The sequence below is a fragment of the Drosophila biarmipes genome, chromosome 2L, assembly GCF_025231255.1.
Source record: "Drosophila biarmipes strain raj3 chromosome 2L, RU_DBia_V1.1, whole genome shotgun sequence".
In the NCBI taxonomy this organism is placed as follows: Eukaryota; Metazoa; Arthropoda; class Insecta; order Diptera; family Drosophilidae; genus Drosophila; species Drosophila biarmipes.
Genome location: NC_066612.1, coordinates 13771360 through 13793537, shown reverse-complemented (window position 1 = coordinate 13793537; position 22178 = coordinate 13771360). Strand labels below are relative to the sequence as shown.

The 22178-nt window shown below is 41.1% G+C and overlaps 9 protein-coding genes across 13 annotated transcripts; 3 read left to right on the top strand and 6 right to left on the bottom strand.

Moving 5' to 3' along the window:
• Positions 1-1210: 1210 nt before the first annotated feature.
• On the top strand, positions 1211-2306 carry LOC108033665 (NIF3-like protein 1). The gene has a single exon (XM_017108104.3). It carries the CDS (start codon positions 1298-1300, stop codon positions 2168-2170), a length of 873 nt encoding a protein of 290 aa, XP_016963593.1. The 5' UTR covers positions 1211-1297; the 3' UTR covers positions 2171-2306.
• A 155-nt stretch (positions 2307-2461) lies between these two features.
• On the bottom strand, positions 2462-4815 carry LOC108033667 (uncharacterized). Its single transcript, XM_017108108.3, has 3 exons — positions 4527-4815; positions 4149-4195; positions 2462-4053 (listed from the first exon to the last, which is right to left on the bottom strand). Exons 2-3 carry the CDS (start codon positions 4158-4160, stop codon positions 2545-2547), a joined length of 1521 nt encoding a protein of 506 aa, XP_016963597.1. The 5' UTR covers positions 4161-4195; positions 4527-4815; the 3' UTR covers positions 2462-2544.
• Positions 4816-4917: 102 nt separating this feature from the next.
• Positions 4918-6238, bottom strand: LOC108033664 (outer mitochondrial transmembrane helix translocase). The gene is made up of 2 exons (XM_017108103.3): positions 5965-6238; positions 4918-5898 (listed from the first exon to the last, which is right to left on the bottom strand). The coding sequence occupies exons 1-2, from the start codon at positions 6144-6146 to the stop codon at positions 4971-4973; spliced, it is 1110 nt and encodes a 369-aa protein (XP_016963592.1). The 5' UTR covers positions 6147-6238; the 3' UTR covers positions 4918-4970.
• Positions 6239-7327: 1089 nt separating this feature from the next.
• On the bottom strand, positions 7328-9475 carry LOC108033357 (phenoloxidase-activating factor 2). 3 transcript variants are annotated; one of them, XM_017107668.2, is made up of 4 exons: positions 9427-9475; positions 8410-8710; positions 8098-8359; positions 7328-8042 (listed from the first exon to the last, which is right to left on the bottom strand). In XM_017107668.2, exons 2-4 carry the CDS (start codon positions 8704-8706, stop codon positions 7435-7437), a joined length of 1167 nt encoding a protein of 388 aa, XP_016963157.1. In that variant the 5' UTR covers positions 8707-8710; positions 9427-9475; the 3' UTR covers positions 7328-7434. The 3 variants fall into 3 exon arrangements, with proteins under 3 accessions (XP_016963157.1, XP_043950139.1, XP_043950140.1); XM_044094204.2 differs by having other exon boundaries at positions 9422-9464; XM_044094205.2 differs by having other exon boundaries at positions 8410-8726; positions 9427-9450.
• A 1000-nt stretch (positions 9476-10475) lies between these two features.
• LOC108034158 (ubiquitin thioesterase otubain-like) lies at positions 10476-11652 on the top strand. The gene is made up of 3 exons (XM_017108962.3): positions 10476-10693; positions 10766-11065; positions 11123-11652. The coding sequence occupies exons 1-3, from the start codon at positions 10619-10621 to the stop codon at positions 11534-11536; spliced, it is 789 nt and encodes a 262-aa protein (XP_016964451.1). The 5' UTR covers positions 10476-10618; the 3' UTR covers positions 11537-11652.
• Positions 11653-11654: 2 nt separating this feature from the next.
• Positions 11655-14339, bottom strand: LOC108034157 (cyclin-dependent kinase 5 activator 1). Its single transcript, XM_017108960.3, has 5 exons — positions 14106-14339; positions 13008-13885; positions 12373-12510; positions 12092-12297; positions 11655-12003 (listed from the first exon to the last, which is right to left on the bottom strand). The coding sequence occupies exons 2-5, from the start codon at positions 13878-13880 to the stop codon at positions 11862-11864; spliced, it is 1359 nt and encodes a 452-aa protein (XP_016964449.1). The 5' UTR covers positions 13881-13885; positions 14106-14339; the 3' UTR covers positions 11655-11861.
• Positions 14340-14972: 633 nt separating this feature from the next.
• Positions 14973-15851, bottom strand: LOC108033428 (uncharacterized). Its single transcript, XM_017107751.3, has 2 exons — positions 15647-15851; positions 14973-15443 (listed from the first exon to the last, which is right to left on the bottom strand). The coding sequence occupies exons 1-2, from the start codon at positions 15798-15800 to the stop codon at positions 14989-14991; spliced, it is 609 nt and encodes a 202-aa protein (XP_016963240.1). The 5' UTR covers positions 15801-15851; the 3' UTR covers positions 14973-14988.
• A 654-nt stretch (positions 15852-16505) lies between these two features.
• Positions 16506-19685, top strand: LOC108034241 (phenoloxidase-activating factor 2). 3 transcript variants are annotated; one of them, XM_017109090.3, is made up of 4 exons: positions 16506-16637; positions 18268-18625; positions 18681-18936; positions 18990-19685. In XM_017109090.3, exons 2-4 carry the CDS (start codon positions 18272-18274, stop codon positions 19595-19597), a joined length of 1218 nt encoding a protein of 405 aa, XP_016964579.1. In that variant the 5' UTR covers positions 16506-16637; positions 18268-18271; the 3' UTR covers positions 19598-19685. The 3 variants fall into 3 exon arrangements, with proteins under 3 accessions (XP_016964579.1, XP_016964581.1, XP_016964580.1); XM_017109092.3 differs by having other exon boundaries at positions 16552-16629; XM_017109091.3 differs by having other exon boundaries at positions 16555-16641.
• Positions 19686-19897: 212 nt separating this feature from the next.
• Positions 19898-22130, bottom strand: LOC108034340 (ubiquitin carboxyl-terminal hydrolase 14). The gene is made up of 7 exons (XM_017109223.3): positions 22031-22130; positions 21800-21975; positions 21634-21738; positions 20901-21283; positions 20678-20834; positions 20557-20622; positions 19898-20502 (listed from the first exon to the last, which is right to left on the bottom strand). The coding sequence occupies exons 1-7, from the start codon at positions 22044-22046 to the stop codon at positions 19978-19980; spliced, it is 1428 nt and encodes a 475-aa protein (XP_016964712.1). The 5' UTR covers positions 22047-22130; the 3' UTR covers positions 19898-19977.
• Between the last annotated feature and the right edge of the window lie 48 nt (positions 22131-22178).

The following is a 22178-nucleotide window of genomic DNA, read 5'->3' as shown; positions in this document are numbered from 1 at the left end:
TTTTTTGGTTTGGTGATTACAGAGACGAGCGTACTTTTTTTTAAATAATATTCTCACCTTATTAACAAGCTTCTTTAGATATTCTTATTGTGGTTATACAGCTTAAAAATTTAAGAATTTATCTAGGTGTCGCATTGATTTTTTTGCATTTACTCCATCCTGGCAGTGACTGGGCGAATCTCCTTCCTCCTCCATATAGAAGTCAGCGCCCCGCTAAACTGGCGGTGGTAAGATCCAGCGATTTCCCAAGGAAAAGCTCTTCAGAGATAGTTTTTTGGTGGTTCTACTAGAACGACCCTTACATTAGCACAACGTAACCAAATTCAATTGGCAAAAAATTTGTTATTTAATTCCTATTGCTTCCTGTGGGTCAAGTCCCACTACCCTATCCTAGCTGCTGCTGTCGATGATTTTTTCATGACAGCCAGGCTGCTATCATTAATGACGTATTCCTGACATCCAAATGACATAATTATGATATACAAATGACATAATAATGAAAGCCAAACTGCTGTCATGGATGACTTGTTGATAACAGGCATCAATAAATTGCTATCATCGATGACTTATTGTTTAGAGCCATTGTAGATGAATTGAAGACAATTTTTTACTAGAATTAGAGTGGGTAGACTGTCTACCCCATAATATCTCGTCTATGAGTTCTAGCCCTGACTTTCTTTTTTTTATTGAAATTCTATAAAATTTCATTTTTTACTATTAAATACACACATTCTAAAAGTATTTTGGGACTAGAAGTTATTCTATTATGAGAATTGAACGATTTCTTGAAAATATTTTAATGATGAATTGAACGTTTTGTTTTTAATGATACCTATAGCTTGGCTTTTGTCTTTATAATAATTATTAATGAGATTTAAAGATGTCGTTTTACTTTTATTTGTTTAAAGCAAATGTCAAATATTGAAGTGGGACATTAAATAATAGTTTTGGCATTTACAATTTTAATTTAATTGTATAAATGCAATGAATTAAATTGAATTTAATCGCCACAAATTATTTTTATCTTATGTTTTTTAAAGTTGGCGAGCTGAAGCTGCCACTTTGGTTCTTTTTGAGGATTTAGTACTTCAGCAAATAATAAAACATTTAAATTAAATTATCTAGCAAACTACGTAATGAAGTTCGTGAACGCGCCATTTCGTAAGCATAACAGCTGACACGTAATCAATACGTAACAGCAACCGAAAACAAGTTGGCAGCACAACACGATTTTTTGCACAACTCTTTGAATGTTTCGTAGTGCTTTAATTTTTGATAAATAAGAGGGCAAGAAGGCATGCTAAGAAGAATGAGCACCTTTAGTGGTCAAAAACTGGCGACTGTGGTCAAGGAGCTGGAGAGCTTTGCGCCGATTGCATGGGCGGAGAAGTGGGACAACGTAGGACTCCTGATTGAGCCGCACCGGGAGAAGCAGGTCCAGAGAATACTATTAACCAATGACCTAACCGAGCCCGTGATGAGCGAGGCGCTGGCGAAGGATGTGCAGCTCATCATCAGCTATCATCCGCCGATTTTCAAGCCGCTGACCAGGATAACGCAGTCGAACTGGAAGGAGCGCGTAGTCGCAGCCTGCCTGGCCAATGATATAGCTTTATATTCGCCCCACACGGCGTGGGATAAAGCGTGTGGCGGGGTCAACGATTGGCTGTCACAGGCGGTGAGCGGGATAATCAGTATCCGACCCCTGGAACCGGAGCTGGGAGCTCCACCGGGCACCGGGTCCGGCAGATATATAGAGACCAAAATGGAGCTCTCCCAGCTGGTGGAATCCCTGCAGAAGCACATCGGAAGCAGCGTCCACATTGCCCTGGCCGTGAGCCACCAGCCCAAGACCATCATCCAGTCTGTGGGCATTTGTGCCGGCTCCGGGGGATCCCTGCTCAAGGGCGTCCAAGCAGATCTCATCATCACCGGCGAAATGTCACACCACGAACTGCTGGATTTCACCCACAACAATACCACCGTGCTGCTCTGCAATCACAGCAACTCGGAGAGGGGTTTCCTTGAGGTTTTCTCCCCCAAACTTGGCGAATCCCTGAAAGGAGCTTGTGAGATCCTGGTGTCCGAAACGGATAAGGATCCCTTGGTCACGGTGGCGAAGAATGTAAGTGAGGAGCAAAGCATTTTTGTCGACTGCTACAAACAATAAACTTAAGCATTTATGTTGCCGGCAACACAAAATCATAGTTGATTTCTAAACATTTAAAAGACTTGTCTAGTGTCTTCTGAAGAAAAATAAAGAAACTGAATAATGTCCATAGCACAACTAAAATATTTCCTAGTGATCAACTTGTGTAATGTTTCATTTACCAATATGTTTATTCTTTAAAATTGAAATGTGTTACTCTGTATTAGAAATAGTTAACAGCAGATCTAAAACATTTTAGTAAAATGTTTAATACATTCTAGAATTTATTCTATGAATAGAAGGCTAGTTAAGAGTTCAACTTGGTTCGCTGAAGTTACTTAGATTTATGTTGGGAAAAATTAATATTAATTTTTGGCAGGTCTGGTGTGCTGACTTTACTTTTGAGCTCCCTCAGCTGCCGTGGATGGAACTGGCAGCTCCATGTTTATAGCGTTTTGAAAGGCCATCGGCTGCAGCTGAACGAAATGAAACGGCATGGAGAAAGGGAGCCCTCGGAAGGCATTAGCCGATTCCTGCGGACTTAGGTCTACGTTTGAGCTATTAACAAACTCTGGAGCTGAGTTGGCGGTCTCCAAATCCTTCCCCGTTATATTGAAATGGGCAGTGGGACCCACAAGCTTGAGGGAAACCGCTTCTCGTCCAGGAGAAGTTGCTTCTATACTACCCTTGGCTATGTATTCGTGCTTAAACTGCGGCTCAGAACTACCTTTTGTTACGTATTCGTGACTATAATGCGGTTCAGGGCTACTCTTCGTTACATATTCGTGGTTATACTGCGGCGGTGGTGCATTTTGATAGTCTTCTAGCCTCGGAGGATGGTCTAGTTCCCTTGACTTGTACACCCTGTTATAGTAGGTTGAAGATGGCAGAGAAGAAGGCTCGTGTTCCCTGTGTTCTCTGGGCGGCGGATGACTCACTTCCCCACTGAATTTGAACTCCTCAGCATGGGGATAGCTTTCGAAAGGCGATGGTTCGAATTTGTAGGGCTCGCTCGACCGGATGTAGACGGGAACCTTCCTTTCAACCTCCACCTTGTAGGGAACGGGCACCTTCTGCGGCACTTTGATTTCCACTGGATAGGGCACAGTCCTAACAACTGGATACGGTTTCGGGACATGCACTATTTTCTCCACGATTTTTTCAACCACATATGGTTTTGGGACTTGGACGGGCTTGGGGATGTGTATCACTTTCTCCACAATCTTCTCGATTGGCACGTGTATGATTTTCTCAACCGTAACGTTTACCAGCTTGGGCACGTGCACGATCTTCTCCACAATTTTCTCAACGGGGACGTGCACAACCTTTTCCACGGGATAGGGCTGGGGAACGGTTTTTATCATTTCCTTAATGTGGTTGTGGTGATGGTGATGATGATGGTGCTTGATCTTAACCTTCATCCGCTTGCTGTCCTTCTTACTTGCGTGCTGCTCCACGTGTTCATGTAGTATGGATTGTGTTCCGATCTGCTCAGACGCTTGGTACTGTCCATCATCCTCATCTATGTGCTCATGGATCTCTTCGAACGTGTGGTAATGCTTACTTTCCGAACTGTCGTCCGTGTAATGGGGACTGACAATCTTCCTAAGAGCATTTGACGGCTTGTACTTGCTTTTATGTCTCGTTATTTTTTCGGCCGGTTTTTGATAGCTTCTCAAGCCACGTTTTAATGTCACGTTTCGATCAGCCTCTCGACTATAATGTTGTATCGTCAATTTTTCAGGTCTTCGTCCCGTGTTTGGAATAGATTCCTTTCCAAAGTCGGGATAGCTCCATTCATTGCTCTCGACAGTTCTGCTCTTATTCACAGCATACGAATCACTGTGTGCCGTACTTCCAAAAAGGATTAGGGGTATAAATAAATATCCAGGAAGGAAAGTGATCTAAAATAGAAAATATTAAGAAAATAAAAGGTTCATATATAAGTAGCAGTATGAATACTAGAGGCTTAAGAAAGCGGAGCTGGAGGGTAGCTTACCATAGGATTCATTCTTATAAATGTATTTGGTATAGTCCCTCTTAAATCTGCGATGTGGCTTGTTCAACGTCGGTAACAGCAATGATTTTTTGGCCGTTCCAAGAAAGTATTTATATGAACATGAATCATAATTAAAAATTTACGAAATTACATTTCTTGAACTGACTATTGAATGCACTACATTTAGGTTGTGTTTAAGAAATAATGTACTTATAGGTTTTTCTTTCAACCTGTTTTATTATTAAACAAAATTCCATTTAAATATTTTAGGATTACCACAACTATACTATATAGGAATTAGTGCTTACTTTGACGATGGCAAGCATCTTTAGAGATTTACCTTGCCTTCTAAGAGTGCATAATTCAGCTAGAGATTACCTTTATTTTTCACGATTGAAAGCCCGCGGTCGCGTGACGCAACTTTACTATGTATGTATCTGTACGAGTGTACAAGTGCAATATTTTCGTAAATGTTTGAAATTTCTCTAGGTGAATATTTCAAAGAAGCTCGTATACGTAGTAATTAAGGTGCATTGAGCTCCCAGTTACGGAAATGCTATGGATTGTGTAATTTCCTGCAGTATCCGTTGCAGTTTTCAAGAGTACACAGATTGCATTTTCCGGATACCCATTTTTTGTTCATAGAACAGGGTTATGTTATCGGCAGATAAGGCAGCTCCTTTCATTAATCATCCAGTACCACAATGAGGTAGGCACATCTCATTAGAGATCCTTTCGAGAGACAAACTTGATTTGAGAGACAAACAAGATTTGATTAATTTTTTAAATATATTAAGTGCGTAAATTCAACAAAAATGGAACTTAATCTAGCTCGATTCTACTCTCTACAAATAGACTTCCCGTGTGCATCTTAGACTCCTTAATTTTAAGGTGTGAGCTTAGCAAGTCATCCATGGTGATGCTGACGTTATTTCGATCGAGAGCTGCACGTGATGGGTCACTAGACGTGATGAGCTGCCTCATCCTGAAAACCGATGCATTCCGGCACATTTCCCGAAGGTCAGAGCCCGAGAAGCCATTTGTAAGCTTGGCCAACCGATTCAGGTCGACATCTTGGCTTACTTCCTCCGACTGCAGTATCAATTTAAGGATGTCATTTCGCTGAGTCTCGATAGGAAGACCAATGTGGAACTGAGCTGGCATCCGGCGGACAATGGCCTTGTCCAGGTCCTGAGGTCTGTTTGTGGCGCCCATTACAATCACCGTCGAGTTGGTGTTCGTGCTGAGGCCATCCCACAGCATCATAAACTGGGTCTTCATCATGGCGGTGGCCTCGTGGTCGTTTAAGTTGCGCGAGCGCAGGAAGGAGTCAATTTCGTCAATGAATATAATGCATGGTTCGATTTTCGCAGCCAGTGAAAACACAGCCGATGTCAGTTTCTGGGATTCCCCGTACCACTTGTCGGTAAGAATGGCGACGTCCAAGTTGATAAAGCGCATACCCGCCTCCTTTGCCGTCGCCTTCGCTATCAGCGTTTTGCCGCAACCCGGAGGCCCATGGAGAAGCACGCCCTTGGGCGCCTGCCACAGCTTTGAGCGCTTGAACAGATCTTTGTGCTGGACCGGCAGAACCACCGATTCCCGGAGCTCCTTGATGACGTTATCCAGTCCGGCGATATCTGACCAACTGACTGTTATGTCGGCCGGCACAACCAGATGTGACGCAATCATCAACTCATAGTCGTTAAATTCCTGCGCATTCAGCTTGAACCCATCTTTCTCGGCCAGCCTGCAAGTCAAGAAGTCAGATTAGGGTCAAAGGTAACGCCATTCGCTATTTGAAACTTATAGAAACCTCTTCAACTGCTCTTCGGCCAGGATTTTGGCCTTTTTCTTGTTTTTACTGGTCGGGTCCATTTGGTTCATCATCCATTTCACCGAATAAAACGTTATCAGTGAAGCCACGGAAAGGCGTATCAGGACTTGGAACATTTGTCCCTTGGTGAGCTCGACTCCTCCAAGGCCGAAATTATCCATGTCTGCGCAGATATTCTATTTAAAGACAAAAAGTGTTGATTTGACAAATCAGAGTTTTTTTTACTCCATGCACAATAAGTGTGACCGTTTGCTGGCAATGCGATAATCACATTCACAGTAGTGCGACCGCTGAAATATTTTATATTTCTTTTCCACTATTCCATCTCAAACGTTCCTTTATTACCCCCTTTCCGAAGAGTATCATTTAACCATCTACCATCTAATGAACGAATGGTCGTACGTTTTTGTCGTTCAAAAAGTTCCCCTTTAGCTTATCATCTAAATTTTAGGGACCGATACTAAGGCAGTGTTATTTCTGTGCTATTCGGCTTCTATTCATTAACAGTGAAAATTTAAACATTCGCTTGAAAAACGATTCAATCGAATGAACTGTACGAGGGGAGGTTATTAAAGGCGATACTGTATATTATATACATATATACACAAAGAAACGAAAATACTGTGATTTTAAAATTATAAATTGCTTTGAGAGAAATAGCGTTATAAGTGTAAAAGTGAAATTTTCAAAATTCCTATTTAGTTTTCTTTGTCAGTTTGCACCAACCATTTTTTTGGGTCTTAAAAACTTTAGACAATGTGAAACAGCTTAATTTTTTACTTGTTAACTACTTAAGCTACAGGTATGAGCTATAAGTCGTTAGAAAGGTATTTTAAAATACTTTTTTCGCTTTCCAAATACAATTTGTCTAAATACCACCGGCTCTGACGAGTATAATGTATTTAGTAGATCCTTTAATACACTTCATCATAATTCTATGAATTACCCCGTTCTAATTTCGTGGAACAAATTTTGTTTAATGCTATGCCATTTTTATTAAGTCATTTTTTCTTAAGCGCGGCTCAAACCACGCCACCTAGCAGACGGTCGCAGTATTACAGACCTGTCAAGACACAACCTGGTGGACGGTAGCGGAACTGATGACCATGTCAAAATCTGTTTAACTTGGTCATAACTTTTCAATAGAAAATGTGATTAGTACGATTATCAACATTTAGATGGGTATTGATCAATGAAGTTATCTTTTAGTTACATTTTAAGTACCACTACTCAATATGTTGGCACCCCAAATTGTATTCAAAATCGTTGTTGCTTGTAGATACTTTTTTGAGTACCTCTTGCTCCCAATACCACAATGTCAATTTAAATGAAATCTGAGAAATTTACCAAAATCTTAAATGAAAATCCCACCCATAGTTTTATTTATGTTTTTCTCCACACATAGAAACTAGATATTAGGTGATTTAACTGCAGTTATTAAAACTGGTTTTAGGGTGTATAATGTTTGGGGTCGATATTCCAAAATCTCAACTTTTCCTCAATCCATGGACGAAGTTTGGCCACGTTGGCATACATCCCGGGGATGTTCTGTTGCCCACAGCCGATTCCCCAGGCGACAATGCCGGCAGACACAAATCGATCCTTCTGGCCCTTAATGGGACACACCAAGGGGGAGCCTCCGTCGCCCTTGCAAGTGTCCTTACCCCCTTCTCCGCCAGCGCAGATGAAGCTGTCATGCAAGTCGAAGAGCCTTCCGAGGCGGGTCTCGCGCAGGCTCGACTGGCACTGTTGTGCTGGCACCACTGGCAAGTCCACCTTCTTCAGGATCACTTGGTACTGCCCCGCCTGGCCGAATTTGGTCGTACCCCAACCGGTCACATAGCAACGATCGTAATCAAAGATTTCACCGACGTGCGGCAGGCAAACAGGCTGGATGTTTGCTTGGGACGTAAAGGGGCTCTCCAGCAACATGACGGCCACATCGTTGTGAAGGGCTCCCTTGTTGAACTGCTCATGACTCACTACTTGCCTCACATACCGGTCCTCATGGGGGAGGACTTCTTGAAAACTACTCGTATCCCATTCCCCTGCTCTGACTGAAACCAAGAGTACTGCTAGGTTATTTCCTCAGGATCACCTTTCAACGCTTACCAATAAGGGTTCCTGGTTGCTTGTTGCGAACACAGTGAGCTGCAGTCAGCACCACGTTCGGTGCTAGCAAAGCTCCCCCACATTCGTACAGGTTTTCGTTACGCGTTCTATCTTCTATAAGGATGGCTAACATCCAAGGGAACTCCCCGAACTCGGCCTCCTGGCTCACGGCTCCAGTAATTTTGAAGCCAACGCCGTTTTTATTCTGGTATCCGCAGCCTTCGGGAGTTTCAGGGTCAGTAGGAAATATGGACTCCGCTCTCTATATCACAAGACTATTAATCATAATGCTAATCCTGCTTTTAAGCGTACCTTGCTTAGAACATCACAGCACTGCTCCAGATAGCTTTGGCACTCTGAGCCCGTATCAATGCGAATATCAATTAAGTTGTGTCCATCGGTGTTCGCAGTGCCATTTGCACACAGCCAACGGGGCACGCACTCCCTTTGAGAGCCACAGGACTTGTACTGGGGTCCTGTTTCCGACCCTAGGTTACTTGATGGAACCTTTGGATAGAAACCTGGAGTGGTTCTCTGGAGGTGAGCATTGCCTTGAGCTGCGCAAATGAATATGCAGGCGCATGTTATAAGGCCACTTAGTAGTATCATGTTCCTGGGGGATAAAACAACTTAAAATGTTACCAATAAATAGGTATAAGGATCTAACAATACAAATTTAAGAGTATTGGATTTTTTAGATAGATGTTAGATAGTCTAAGTTTCTGATGATGATTAATAGACGATATAAAGTTGTATTTTCAAGACTTCTCTTTGTAATAAATTATAAACACACCGAACATTGTTTACTATCATTATCATGGCTTTTAATGTGCAGTCTCTTTTTTCGCGTAGACAAATAACTGGTTTTCGCTTCAATGTAACTTGTGGATTACCCTATTCATATACATACGTTATATTTGGTATTTTGTCAACCTTATCCATGAAGTTTAACATCTGACAAATCAATCTGCGCCCCTGTATTGAGATATTCTTAAGTTATCCTAACCAATTTGTTAGTTGGGTATTTCCATATATATACTTCCTTACGTTATTTTTCTTTCCATGATTTCCGTTAACACATAGAAAATAAGAATTTTAATAAAGAATTTAGGATTAACTTGATAAAGAGAAATAAAATAATGAAGAACGATATAGTTGTAAGTCACTTGTTTGGTATTGACAAAAACAATCCTTTTAGTTAAATTTATTCTAGCAGTTTGAAGCCAAGGACACTGACATAGCTAATTCGCATGGGCTAATAATCCTCATCAATAAAATGAAAACCAAAATATTTAAAGGATGCATATAGGAAAACTTTAAATACTTTACTCAGATTCCCTTAAGTTGATAACTAAGCGAAGCGCCCGGTCTGCGATTAACCGAGAAGTAAACTGATTTGATTTCAAATTCAATCTTATGTTTTAAGACGATAATAAGCTTTAAAGCTGCTTTAGAATAAACTTCCCAGGTTACATTTTACACTGGGAAAATAAGTTTTAGTTTGACAGAATATTAAATTTTTTGGATAACCAGGAAAACTCTACTAATTTCGAAAGGATTGCTAATTTTAACAGAAAAGCATTCCATCAAGTCTCATATAACAAATAATCCCTTCGTAGCCCAAATAGCTTTTCAGCAATAGAATTATTTTAAAGGCCATACGGAAACAATAGAAAGGAAGAAACATGTGATACATCTTTTCAAATTCGATTTTCTGTTTCTCGAAAAATGGGATCATTGGCAATAAACTGTACATTTTCCTACATCTCTAAACATGGTGTCAAAGAAATCGTAACGGATAAAATTTGGTGGAAAGGTTTGTAAGCATTTCTATGGCAAACCAAGTAAATTACATACCAAATAACTTCAGAACTAAGTCTTGCGATTTCTGTGACACTCCTGAAATTTTGAATTTTTAGCGGGTTGATTGTTTTTACACTTAACTTAGTGATGTACCAAAAGCTATGAGGCAGCCGGTAGTTTATAGGAGTATCGATACATAAAATTGAAAAAATAGGGTGTTAAAACTTCAATTGTGGAATGTCGGTCAGCTGCTAATGACCACAAAGTTCTCACTTTGAAAACCTTGCTGTCTGTCTGTATTACTTAATCAAACAAAAGTAGCCATTTTTAGGTATACTGTTCACCCTTTTAGCTCCGAAAAAAATTTGACAAGCTATTTAAATATTTTTAAAAAAGGTAAAAAAAATTTTCACGGTCGTTAACTTGAAAAACTAAATTTTCCGTGGAATTTAATAACTAAGTTAAAAATTATTTTTTATATTTTCGTATATACATACGGAAGGAACAAATGGAATTGAAACTACTTTTCGATAACGCTAAGATGCAATCGAAAGCATCAATGTGTCTACGAGTTTCGTTTCTGAACGTGTGTGCGTAACATTCGAAGCGTTTACACATACATATGATGAACAGGAATTCTCATTTTATTCATCAAATAAACACAAATTAGTAAAACCAAACAAAACGCCGATTTCAATTGTTCAGTGCTCACAGAAACATGGAGTCGTTTAAGCAGACTGACGGCAATCGCGACGAGCTGATAATTCAACAGCAACGGGAGATCGAGAAGGAGGTGAGTCTGCAGAAAGCCATCCACATATATAAAGAAGGAACAGGGAATAATGCTGGATTACCAAAACTATAGATCAGTGACACAACTCCGCTGGTTAGCGAGCAGTTGCCGCTGACTTGCTTGTGGGCGGAGTACAACGGCGACGAAATTTTCACTGCTAAGATACAGGACCTCTCCAAAAAGTACAAGTTCATTCGCCGCACCCGCCCCGATGGCAACTGCTTCTTCAGAGCCTTCGCTTACTCGTACTTGGAGTACTTGATCTCAAACAACAGTGCCTACCAGGAGTTCCGAAAGCTGGCCGAGGAGTCCAAGGAAAAGCTCGTTCAGCTGGGCTTCCCTAGTTTCACATTAGAGGACTTCCATGAAACCGTAAGTCCACCCAAACAGAGGTAGTTAATGTGTGTTTATGTGATTTTTCCTCCCTAGTTCATGGAGGTCATCAAGCGCGTTAGTCCCGACAACCCCGGTGGACAGAGCCAAGTGCAGAGCGAACTGCACAAGATCATCAATGACCAGGGATACTCAGACTATGTGGTGGTCTACCTCCGATTGATTACCTCGGGAAAACTGCAGGAAGAGGCCGACTTTTACCAGAATTTCATAGAGGGGGACCAGACCATAGAAACCTTCCGACATCTTGAAGTAGAGCCGATGTACAAGGAGTCGGATCACATCCACATTATCGCCCTTTGCACCGCCCTGGGGGCTGGGGTGCGTGTTGAGTATTTGGATCGAGGAGAAGGCGGCACTGTCAAGGCCCACGACTTCCCCGAGGGAACTGAGCCCAGAATTTACCTGATATATAGACCAGGCCACTACGATATACTGTATCCAAATTGAATTGTTCTTAATAGATTATGGAACGTTTTATGTATATAAGATGTACAATAAATTACCATTTATTTGCATATAGAATAAAACGGGCTTGTTCTCACAGCACCCTTCATTTAAACGCACGTTTTACACATATCGTAGATGTTAATTTATTTAAACACTAATCTTTATTATTTGATTTGAACGATTGTGATAGTGACATAATGAAATTGTCTAATGTTTTATAAAATATTAAGTTTTATTAACGGTATTTCGCCATCATTTCTTCGGGAAATTTCTGGCGATGCGCAGACAATGAGAGGTTGACAATAATCTCCCGGTCGTCCATCCGTCAGGCGCCTCCGCAGTACGACTTAATTGTAGGATGATATTGACCACAAGATTTCAGCTCAGTAAAGACTTCCGTAAAAAATCCAGGCTCAGCATTGATTTTAAGCATTTTATCACTTAGCTTGTTTACAATGACGAGGCACCTGCAATAGGTATGAGATTATGTGAGATTAGAGATTTTGTGAGCCCAATTTGAGTTGTAAATGAAAGGGTGTAAGGAAGCAATCCTACCTGTCCCAAAACTTCTCCTTCGAGTCCTCAACCAAAAACGGTTTCAGAGGATAGCTGATTTCATTGCCCATGTACGAGTAGGACAGATACAAGCAGGTGAGTACTGAGGCCTGAAGATCTGATTCCTTGCTTTCCTCTCCGCTAACCAGCTCGCGGACAAGCATGTAGACGAAGACGACGTTGGCCGGGTTTATAAAGGCCACATCCTGAAAAATAGGAACACGTTTTTATGAAATTGGGGAACATTTTATTTAAATTTCGCAGTATTGGGATCACATTACCTGCCATCCCTGGAGCAAAAGGCTGCGATCCACTGCTCTGAGCCACATGACAGCATCTCCGGCGTCGAAGTTGTTTAGCCTTTGACAACGACAGTGCAAAAACATTCCCAAGCACTTAAGCAATTCCGAAGTAGATGCCTGCAAATAGGTTGGTTGGGTTACTAAATAAATTAGTAAATGATATATCCAAATAGACATATCGAAACTATAGTTTCGTCGACTTATCTTAAAAACTTTCGGAATTTCAGAAGTTAGTCTTGCCTTAAAATTAAAATGGAAAGTAGTTTGGGGACGAATAGATTTGAAATAAAAATGTTCCATAATATATTACGATTACAAAATGTGGAATATATATACCATTAAGTTTAAAAGTAATAAAATTATATTTATTCAAGATCTTCCTGTTGAGCTAGTTATTGAACATACAAGTCCATGCCAATGTGATAAGTACTTCAATCCAGTTTAGACTGTCAAAATTGTTGTATAGTTTTATAAAATCAACTGACAAAAAGTGTAAAACCCTTCATAACGATGAATTAGATTGAGGGTTAAAGAAATCTTGAGCATAAGCCATTTTAGGATCTCCAAAAAAAGTGAAGTATTGGATCTGAAGTTAAATCCTGCAATTTACTCACCTGAATGACGGTTTTGCGAGGGATCTGGTTGGTATTTTTGATTTGAATGGACGATGCCTGGACCTGCTGGGGCAGGCTGAGCGTCAGGGGCTGCTTCTGGATCAGCTTGTTGTGGTTGGATATCGAGTTCTTGTTGTTGACCTTGACGGGGTCTTTCGCCTTGGAAGGGTTCTGCGCCTTGCCGGATGGTCCGGTGAGGACCTCCTCCCGGATGTCCTGGGCCTGGTTCTGGTTCTGGTTCTGGTGCTGCAGCTGGTTGCAGTGCTGCTGGTTGTGCTCCTCGATGCGGTTGCAGTGCAGCTGGATGTTTCGATTCTTGTCCGACGAGGAGGCAAACGAGGAGGACTCCAGGAGCTGGGCCTTGAAGCAGGCCGTGGGCAGATTAGCGCACTTGTTCTTGTTCTCGATCTTCTTCTTGTTATGCGATGTGGAGAGCTTCTTCCACGAGAGGGCGTTGATGAAGATCGAGTGCTTCTTCAGGTTCTTCTCGAAGGAGCTCTTCTCCGCCTTGAGGACCGAGTTTTCGTTATGCGTGTCCAGGACATTGGTAATCGTGTCCTTCGAGGCATTTGTCAAGTTGTTCAAGTTGTGCGAGCTCAGCTGAGTTTGTGTCTGTAGGTTTATGTGCACTCCCCCGCAAGTACCAGGCTGACCTATGACGTTCTTGGCCATCTGATGGCAGGCCGACTTCTTGTTCTCCCTGTTCTTCGCGTTGTTCAGTTGCTCGTACGAGAAGTTATTCAGGTGCGAATCAATCGAGCCTGTGCTGTCGTTCTCGTTTCGAATATCGGTCGAGTGATTATATTGAAAGTTTGGCTGAGATGAGTATATGGGATGCCGATCCCGCGGATTGAAACTCAGCACCGTTCCCATGGTGGCTGCAATTAAGGTTTAAATCAATAAGGCCCTCGAACGCCCTTCCTCGCAGTTGTTGGCAGGGTTATTTTAAAATATTGATTTTTAATCAAAGTACTCAAGCTCATATGCATACGCTGCACAGAAGCAGGAATGTGCATGAAAAAAACCCATCCACAAAAACTCTTTGCTCGAAAACAATGTCTCAAAGCAATTTTATGGATACTAACGGCGAGTTTTTACCTTATTAGTTTTATTGGACTCGGGGGAAAATTCTGCCAAGACGGTTTTAGAACGCGAATATCCTTGTGTAGAAGCACGGTGTTATGCCATTTTCAACGGCTGCATAATTGTACTTATCTATAGACTCTCTTTCCACCAATCATACAATTTTTAGCACTGATTTCAGCCTAGCACTTGTTTATGAAAACATCTTTTCGCTACAAGCTTATGAAATAAGTACACAGTCTTAAAATCGATACAAAGTATGCGCAGGCCCAAAGGCGAGGGTGGGCACTTTTCCTTTTTTACATTTCTGAGCATGCCCAGTAAAGGTGTTTTGTGCCACCATTTGAATACTGCTAGGACCCAAGCTTACAATGCCCAATCCCTAACTAGAATCGTGAATATTTTTGTGTGAATAATAAATGCTAAATACATTTCCTTTTTTTTAGAAATTGTATTTAGCTTAAAAATTGATATTTTAAAATCATTCTTAAGATATTTTAATAAGTAATTAGTTGAAGTACTTTTTTTTAAGATATTTAGATCCCCAAGATATATACTACATATCCCTCAGATAACGGTTTTGAAGTATTCATACAAGTGTACATACATATGTACAAATAGTGTTGTCTAACGCTAAATGGTCCTGACAGTGCTGAAAGCGCTAGGAATAAGCTAAGTTTTTAGATTGAAGTTGTTTCTTTTGTGAGAAAAACATCCCACTCTAGCAAAAGTTTCTTATTATTATTATAAAAGAATTTAATTGGTTTGTTGAATAAATGAAAATGGCTAGCTTTATTAGTTCTCCCATGAAATAATTACGAATAGCTGGAAAATATTAAATAAATAAAATATTAATCCTTATTCATCTAATAAAAGGCAGACTTTATAAAAATATTCTTTATTTCAACACGGTAACAAAATCGGAGTTAAAATTCAACAATAACAAGCTTCCTGAGCAAACCACGCAGACAGTGATAGCAAGATCTCCCAAGAGAGATTGCAGGATCAGAAATACACTGCTAAATTGCTTAATTTTGTTGGTAATATTGGGATTAATGAACATAAGTAACATGGGTCCCATGCTGGGCGGTAAGTTTTCGCGTTTGTAATACTGCAGAAATCCAAGTTCTAATATTACAAAGAGCAGCACCGGAAAGAAAACGCTGCTGTTGGTGTACAGCGCCAGCACGAAGCCAACGCAAGCCGCCAAAATAATGTGAACGCGGCTCTTCAGCAAGACACTGGGAGCACTGACTGGCTGGGGAGCAGGCTGGTCCGCAAAAAATGAGCGTTTGATGGGAATATCCGGCTCCACCTCTGGGTCAGAATACTGGATGTTCGTAGGTTCATCGACTGAATTGGGTATACATTAAAAAGATAATATTAGTTTATTAAAATTATAATACATATGAAAGGTACGTCTTTCAAAGAACATTTATGCACTTATGCTAACAATTGGGAAGTCTGACTTGTATCACAAGACTTTATTTATTTACATATGAATGATGTACGTGGGTTCAATGTACATGCAATGTGCATAAGTAATCATGTGTTACCGAAGTTTTCCTTCTGTATCGCTGAAGCTCTGCCATTTAATTTGTCGAGTCGTGACTTAGAGGCTTCCAATATTTTCTTTCTGCGCAATTCCCGCCTCAAAGCAATAGACTGCTGAGCGGAATTTTCAGTTGTTACTGTATCATTATTATCCATATTTATAAACACAAGAATAACTCAGAAGTTGATATATTTTTTGTGTGACCGTTTTGTAGTAAAATAAGTCAAGATATCGACGATAGCTAGGGGTAACTTGAAACAGTGGAATGCCAACAACAAAGATCCCGTTTCCAGTATTCCACATTTGCATATACTTACCGGTAAACGCGTTCAAATATATATCTCTATCACGCTCGCGTTTCCTTTAGCTGAGTAACCGGTATCGGAAATAGCACCAATATCGGTATCGGCATCGATTTGTTCATATTTAAGGTTATTTAGCATGAAGCTCTTTAACAATTTGCAAACCAAAGTTTATCCCAGCATGATCATCATGAGTTAAGGCAGAACGACATCTATTAGTTTGTTCATCGTTCGCCAATTTTTAGGCTAAATCGCAAAAACCATAAATGTATTTTATTAATTATTTTTTGTATTTCTCCCCATCAATATTTTTGTATTTTCCCCCTCAAGTAAATCCAGTATTTTCCACTGATTTCAACTATCTTGCCTCGATGAACACTTGTGATCAATTTAAAAAATGTTTAAATGTATAAGCATAAGATATTTGATAATTCATCCTATTCTTAAAGATCAGATTCAAATTCGACTATTCGTAAAATTATAACTATAATTGGGAAGACATTTTTCTCAGTGTAAGACGTAAGCTGGGAACTTCATTTAGCACCAGCTTAAAGCTTCTCGCCGTCTCGTCGGAAGCAAAGATCAGCTTACGTTTGAGATTGAATCAGAAATCAAACCAGTTGAGTGGATCGTTCATAACTTGCCGAACGTTTAGCTACCTTATCAAATTGAATAAGTCGAAGTAATAGAGTAGGTATTGTGTTCAATAAAATTAAGATTAGAATTAAAATTATAAAATTTGAATAGATGCACACAATTCTGATAGTAATATCTGGATTCAACATAATATCTGTGCGTTTTAAGGTCTACGAGACCATCGGCTACGAATATATAGACTGCATGTGTATTTAATTGAATTCAATCTGTGGGATGTTAAAGTTCAATGAATAAGTGTAAACGTATATTTAGGAGTAAGAATCAGAGACAATGGTTAAAATATAATGTATGTAAAACAATACATTAATATGCACATGCACATGTTAACTCGACACCAAAACCAGTTATTTGCCTATTGTATTCGCAAAAAAGTATTGTTTTCTTTTCAAGACATCGTTAGTTCAGTCGTGTATCTTTTGTGTGTAAATAAGAATTTATATATTTTTATAAGTGTGGAAAAAACGATTAAAAACATTTAGGCGAAAGACAACTTAGGAAAATTATAAAACTAGGTTCTCAACTTTAGATTTCCAGGTTAATAACAACATTAAGTTAACCAAGACAATTTATTGCGTAACGCATTCTTATTTGGCTTTTTTGTATTATTTTATATATTTTATTGTTTAGTGAAACAATTAAATTGACCCACCCCAACACATGTGCACTCGCAAGCCGTAAATACACGAATTTCTTATCGCTCGAACTTATATTTAAACTTGAGAGCAAATAGACTTGATAGCGAGCTGTACTTTATGCCCATTTTATTTAGAACAAAATATAAAGCACATGCGTGTGTTCGATCTGTTTTATAGAAGCACAAAAAGAAAGCAGGGCCCAACTAAATAAACTTTTAAATTAATGGGGAGAAAGCTTAAATGAATCCCAGCTTAAGCAAAAAGTATTCGTATTCGTGAAATGTGTCATTCTTTTTGGGGGGATTTACATATACCGCGCTAAGTGCGAATTCCCAGCAATAACATAAGTAGTTATGTCACCGATACCCGGTTCACCTTGCTAACTCTTATTTTATTGAATCAACTTGGCTGACCTAAATGTGGTTTCTCAAAAATAATCTTTATACCCTTTAGTCGTAAAGTAAAAGGGAGTACTAGATTCGTCGGAAAGTATGTAACAGGTACAAAGCGTTTTCGACCCCATAAAGCATATATTTTCTTGATCAGGATCACTAGCCGAGTCGATCTAGGCTTCTAGGCATCTGTCCGTCCGTCCGTATGACCGCTGAGATCTCGGAAACGTTAAGTGCTGGAATATTCATACTTGGCATTCAGATTCCTGGCCTTCCTACGCAGCGCAAGTTAGTTTCAGGTGCCACGCCCACTATAACGCCCACAAATTTTTATGAAAGAAACAAAATTTTAACTAAAATGTATTTGTCTCATCAATACCTATCGACTCACCAAATATTGGTGCCACGCCTACTCTAACGCCCACAAATGGCTAAAACGGTTAAATCTCCTTGCCGCCCACATAACATCTACTGAAAAAGCCGGTAGGTGGCGCCCTAAAATATCGCTTTTCTGCTTATATATCTTAATTATCCTTTTGCTCCCTTAAGCCGAGTAATGGGTTTCTGATAGTCGTGTTTTTTTAGTAGCGTTCCAAACTCATTTCCCCAGTAACAGAATGTTTTTTTCCTTTCCAGCAAAATGATACTACTTAATTGCCTCGTCATATGCGCCTGCATATTCGGCAGTGGAGCCCAAGACACCTCTCTGGACAACTTGATTGCAGACATCTTCAAAACCGATGAAACGCCCAGCTCCTCCACCACAAGCACTCCCGTTGTGAATCCCAAGGATTCGTCTAGCAACCCGGGATCAGGAACCACAACAGGATCTGCCCAATATCAGTCCTGTGGCGATCAAAAGGAGTGCGTGCCCCGTTGGCTGTGTGCCAACGACACGATCAACACCAGCGGCGATGGCATCATTGACATTCGAATCGACACGGGCGCACAGTGCAAGAACTACTTGGATCTGTGCTGTGATCTGCCGAACAAGGTAGCCTATATTAATTCATTTTACCCACCCATTAAATAAACCCATTTATGTGAAGAGAAAAGACCCCATCTTCCCGATTGCCCCTGAGAACCCCGAGGGCTGCGGATACCAGAACCCCAACGGCGTTGGCTTCAAAATCACTGGAGCCGTGAACCAGGAGGCCGAGTTCGGCGAGTTCCCCTGGATGTTGGCCATCCTCCGGGAGGAGGGATCTCTCAACCTGTACGAATGCGGAGGAGCTCTGATAGCTCCCAACGTGGTTCTGACCGCGGCACATTGTGTCCACAACAAACAACCGAGCACCATTGTTGGTGAGTAACATGCGTCATCGAGATCGTCTTTATCTGAGCCGAGCTCATTTCAGTGCGGGCTGGCGAGTGGGACACGCAGACAAAGACTGAAATCATTGCCCACGAGGACCGGTATGTGAAGGAAATAGTGTACCATGAACAGTTCAACAAGGGAGCCCTCTACAACGACGTGGCTGTCATGTTGCTGGAGAGCCCCTTCACCTTCCAGCCGAACATTCAAACTGTGTGCCTGCCCGACGTAGGCGAGAAATTCGACTATGATCGCTGCTATGCCACCGGTTGGGGCAAGAACAAGTTTGGCAAGGATGGGGAGTACCAAGTGATCCTGAAAAAGGTGGACATGCCCGTGGTGCCGGAGCAGCAGTGCCAGACGAACCTGCGCGAGACCCGCCTCGGAAGGCACTTTATCCTGCACGACAGCTTCATCTGCGCTGGCGGTGAGAAGGACAAGGACACCTGCAAGGGCGACGGAGGCTCCCCCTTGGTGTGTCCCATTAAGGGTCAGAAGGGCCGATTCAAGTCGGCCGGCATTGTCGCCTGGGGAATCGGCTGTGGAGAGGAAAACATCCCCGGAGTGTACGCCAGCGTGGCCAACCTTCGTCCCTGGATTGACGCGAAGTTGAAAATCTGGAACATTGACCCCAAATATTACACAGCCTAGTAACATCTTCCACAGGCTGGCTTGAGAGAGCAGTAGGTCAAAAGATGAATATCTAATAAAATTGTTTACATCACTGGATTAAAAAATATTTAAATGGTTTCATATCCGAAGTATGTTATATAGTAAATTTGTGGGACAACAAAACCTTTTTTCACCATTCACTTATCAAAATGAGGTGCTCAATAGATAGATAATAGATGCACTCTGCAAATACATTTGGTTTTGACTTCTTCACAACAGAGTATCGGTTGCAAAATTCATAATAAATGGTTTCCATACATTCATCGGCTTCCTAAACGATTTTTCGTCCTTAAGGTTTTGGTTATTTATTCAGAATTATTATATTAACAATACAAATGTAATGACGTTAACACAATTATTTATAGTTTCTCCAAACGCCTGGGTGCATATAAAAGGACGTAAGCGCAATGCCAGTCTCCACCTCCGGAAAGTCGCAAGATCTCTTCTGTAGCCACAGCGGAGACCTCATCGTCGTCGAATTTGAACCACACATCGCCGCTGGAGCGCACCCAAGCCACGTAATGTCCCGAGGAACTTGAGCGACCCTTGTGCGTCAGTACGGCTTGCAATGTATAGTATCCGGAATTGTTGCTGCCCAAGTCGTCATCGAACCAGAATTGCTCGTACTTGATGTCCTTGTTCTCATCTTTTGCCTCGTTGGGTTTGACAACGTCAACTTCCATCTTCTTGTCCTCCAGGTCCTTGAACTTCGAGCGCATTGGGCACAGCTTGTTTTGCAATTCGGGAGTACACAACTCGAAGGCATCGAACTCAATGGGAAATTTAATGTCCTTCAACACCTTAGCATTAATGCCATCCTTTGCCTTGTATTGAAAGCGAACAAATTGAACGGTGAGATAGGCTGGAAGTCGGCTCACCAAGTACTGAAACATAAAGAAGTTAGTTTCTCAAAACAAAAGTGAGGCCGGAGCACTTACGGTTCGAATGTACTTTGCATCGCGTCCCAGAGTTTCCGATTTTTTCACCAATTGCTCTTTCATTTTCTGAAATCACATATCAAAGTTAATGCAGCCCAACATTTTAGTTGATTTTACTTACGGATTTAAGTCCGCTCTGCATGTACTTAACATCCATTGATATAAAGCAACTCAACTGCAAGAAATTCTCAGTTGTTACGGTTGAGGGTTCGTCGGGAAGCTCTTCTGAACTCATCTTAACTTCAAAAGTGCCACCAAAAAATTGGTCAATAAACGAGCTTAAAGAAAAGTATAAATATGATAAAATGGAATTGGCAGAGGGGCGAACAGAAATGTTGACTCACCTGTGTCTTTTTTGAACAGTATTCGATGGATCCTGGTTTGTTGGCCGAAGCTTTTGCTGCAACATTTTCAGGATTTCTGCCCAGCACTCGTTGGCGTCCTGCTGCCTGTAGGTGCCATTTTCGCCGGTCTGAGCGAACTGCGGCGATGCCCGGTGCAATGCCTGAAGCAGAACAATTGGCGTTACGGTTGTGCCCTTCTCCATTTGAGCAAATATAGACTTCATGGCAGACGATATGGAAAATGCAGTCGACATGGTGTCCGTTCCATCGTTGCTGAAAGTGGACAAGGCAGTGCGAAGCTCAGGCACTGCATTCAAGCACTGAACAGTAGCATTCATGTAGCACGTATTGCCCAGATTTGTGAGCCCGGCCGGTAAACGCATCTGCAAACAAAATAATCTCATATTAGAATATGTAAAAAGAGATACTTTCAAACATACTCGGATTTTTTGAACTAAATAACGAAACTCTCTATTAAGATTGAACTATGTTTTATAAGTATCAACATGGTGACTCAGCACATTTGTTATTAACAACAATTTTTGATTTAAGCAGCTAAAAGGTTCCAAAAATTGATCTTTCCAAGGAAGTTGATATTAAAACATACATATTTAAGGCTCTTTTAGATAGACATGCTTACAACCAGGAACTATCCGAATATAAATAGTTAAAGAAACGGCTGGCACTACATCGTATTCAGATTAATATATCCGAAATCAGCCAAGATACATACCGCTGTGGCGGCCTCCGCTTCATTCATGTCCTCGATAAACTTGACCGGTGTGGCAGGCACCTCTGGAACACTCTCCTTGCTGCCCAGCAACAAGACCACTGCGCCCTGAGGATAGGAAGATGCTGGTTAGGATCTAACGCCGGAAACCCTTCGGAGGCCGACTTACGTCCTTGATCTGCAAGTTCCACTGGTCATCCTTGAGAATGCCTCCCTTGCACATCACTTTCTGGCGATCCGGCTGAACGCCAGTCAGGGCAAACAACTGGGCCTTAAACAATATCGGCTCCTCATCGGTGTTTACATCAATATCTGTGTAGAGCTCCCGGCCCCACTTCACCTTAACTGAAAGCAATTCGGTCAAGTTTTGTGCAAAGAGCAGCCGTGAAACACAAGGTACCTTTAAATGCGGGCATGGCTAAATTTTTCGTTTATAAAAGTTGTTCTTTCTGTAAAATTCAAAGTCATACTAGCCGAAGCAGAGATGCGCAAAGAAACGATACTTTTAGATTAATTGCACGACAGTTGTGTCGTGTTTGGAACGCCGG

Coding starts and splice junctions, on each gene's coding strand:
- LOC108033665 (XM_017108104.3), top strand. CDS start 1,298: ATGCTAAGAAGAATGAGCACCTTTAGTGGTCAAAAACTGGCGACTGTG.
- LOC108033664 (XM_017108103.3), bottom strand. CDS start 6,146: ATGGATAATTTCGGCCTTGGAGGAGTCGAGCTCACCAAGGGACAAATG. Junction 5,899..5,964: donor GCCGAAGAGCAGTTGAAGAG/GTTTCTATAAGT, acceptor CTTGACTTGCAG/GCTGGCCGAGAAAGATGGGT.
- LOC108033357 (XM_017107668.2), bottom strand. CDS start 8,706: ATGATACTACTAAGTGGCCTTATAACATGCGCCTGCATATTCATTTGC. Junction 8,360..8,409: donor GCTGTGATGTTCTAAGCAAG/GTACGCTTAAAA, acceptor CTTGTGATATAG/AGAGCGGAGTCCATATTTCC. Junction 8,043..8,097: donor GCAACCAGGAACCCTTATTG/GTAAGCGTTGAA, acceptor TCTTGGTTTCAG/TCAGAGCAGGGGAATGGGAT.
- LOC108034158 (XM_017108962.3), top strand. CDS start 10,619: ATGGAGTCGTTTAAGCAGACTGACGGCAATCGCGACGAGCTGATAATT. Junction 10,694..10,765: donor AACGGGAGATCGAGAAGGAG/GTGAGTCTGCAG, acceptor CCAAAACTATAG/ATCAGTGACACAACTCCGCT. Junction 11,066..11,122: donor TAGAGGACTTCCATGAAACC/GTAAGTCCACCC, acceptor TTTCCTCCCTAG/TTCATGGAGGTCATCAAGCG.
- LOC108034157 (XM_017108960.3), bottom strand. CDS start 13,880: ATGGGAACGGTGCTGAGTTTCAATCCGCGGGATCGGCATCCCATATAC. Junction 12,511..13,007: donor CTCGCAAAACCGTCATTCAG/GTGAGTAAATTG, acceptor ACCTATTTGCAG/GCATCTACTTCGGAATTGCT. Junction 12,004..12,091: donor AAGGAGAAGTTTTGGGACAG/GTAGGATTGCTT, acceptor TACCTATTGCAG/GTGCCTCGTCATTGTAAACA.
- LOC108033428 (XM_017107751.3), bottom strand. CDS start 15,800: ATGGATAATAATGATACAGTAACAACTGAAAATTCCGCTCAGCAGTCT. Junction 15,444..15,646: donor GATACAGAAGGAAAACTTCG/GTAACACATGAT, acceptor TACCCAATTCAG/TCGATGAACCTACGAACATC.
- LOC108034241 (XM_017109090.3), top strand. CDS start 18,272: ATGATACTACTTAATTGCCTCGTCATATGCGCCTGCATATTCGGCAGT. Junction 18,626..18,680: donor GCTGTGATCTGCCGAACAAG/GTAGCCTATATT, acceptor ATTTATGTGAAG/AGAAAAGACCCCATCTTCCC. Junction 18,937..18,989: donor ACAACCGAGCACCATTGTTG/GTGAGTAACATG, acceptor AGCTCATTTCAG/TGCGGGCTGGCGAGTGGGAC.
- LOC108034340 (XM_017109223.3), bottom strand. Junction 21,284..21,633: donor AAGCGGAGGCCGCCACAGCG/GTATGTATCTTG, acceptor TTTTGTTTGCAG/ATGCGTTTACCGGCCGGGCT. Junction 20,623..20,677: donor TGCAGAGCGGACTTAAATCC/GTAAGTAAAATC, acceptor ATGTGATTTCAG/AAAATGAAAGAGCAATTGGT.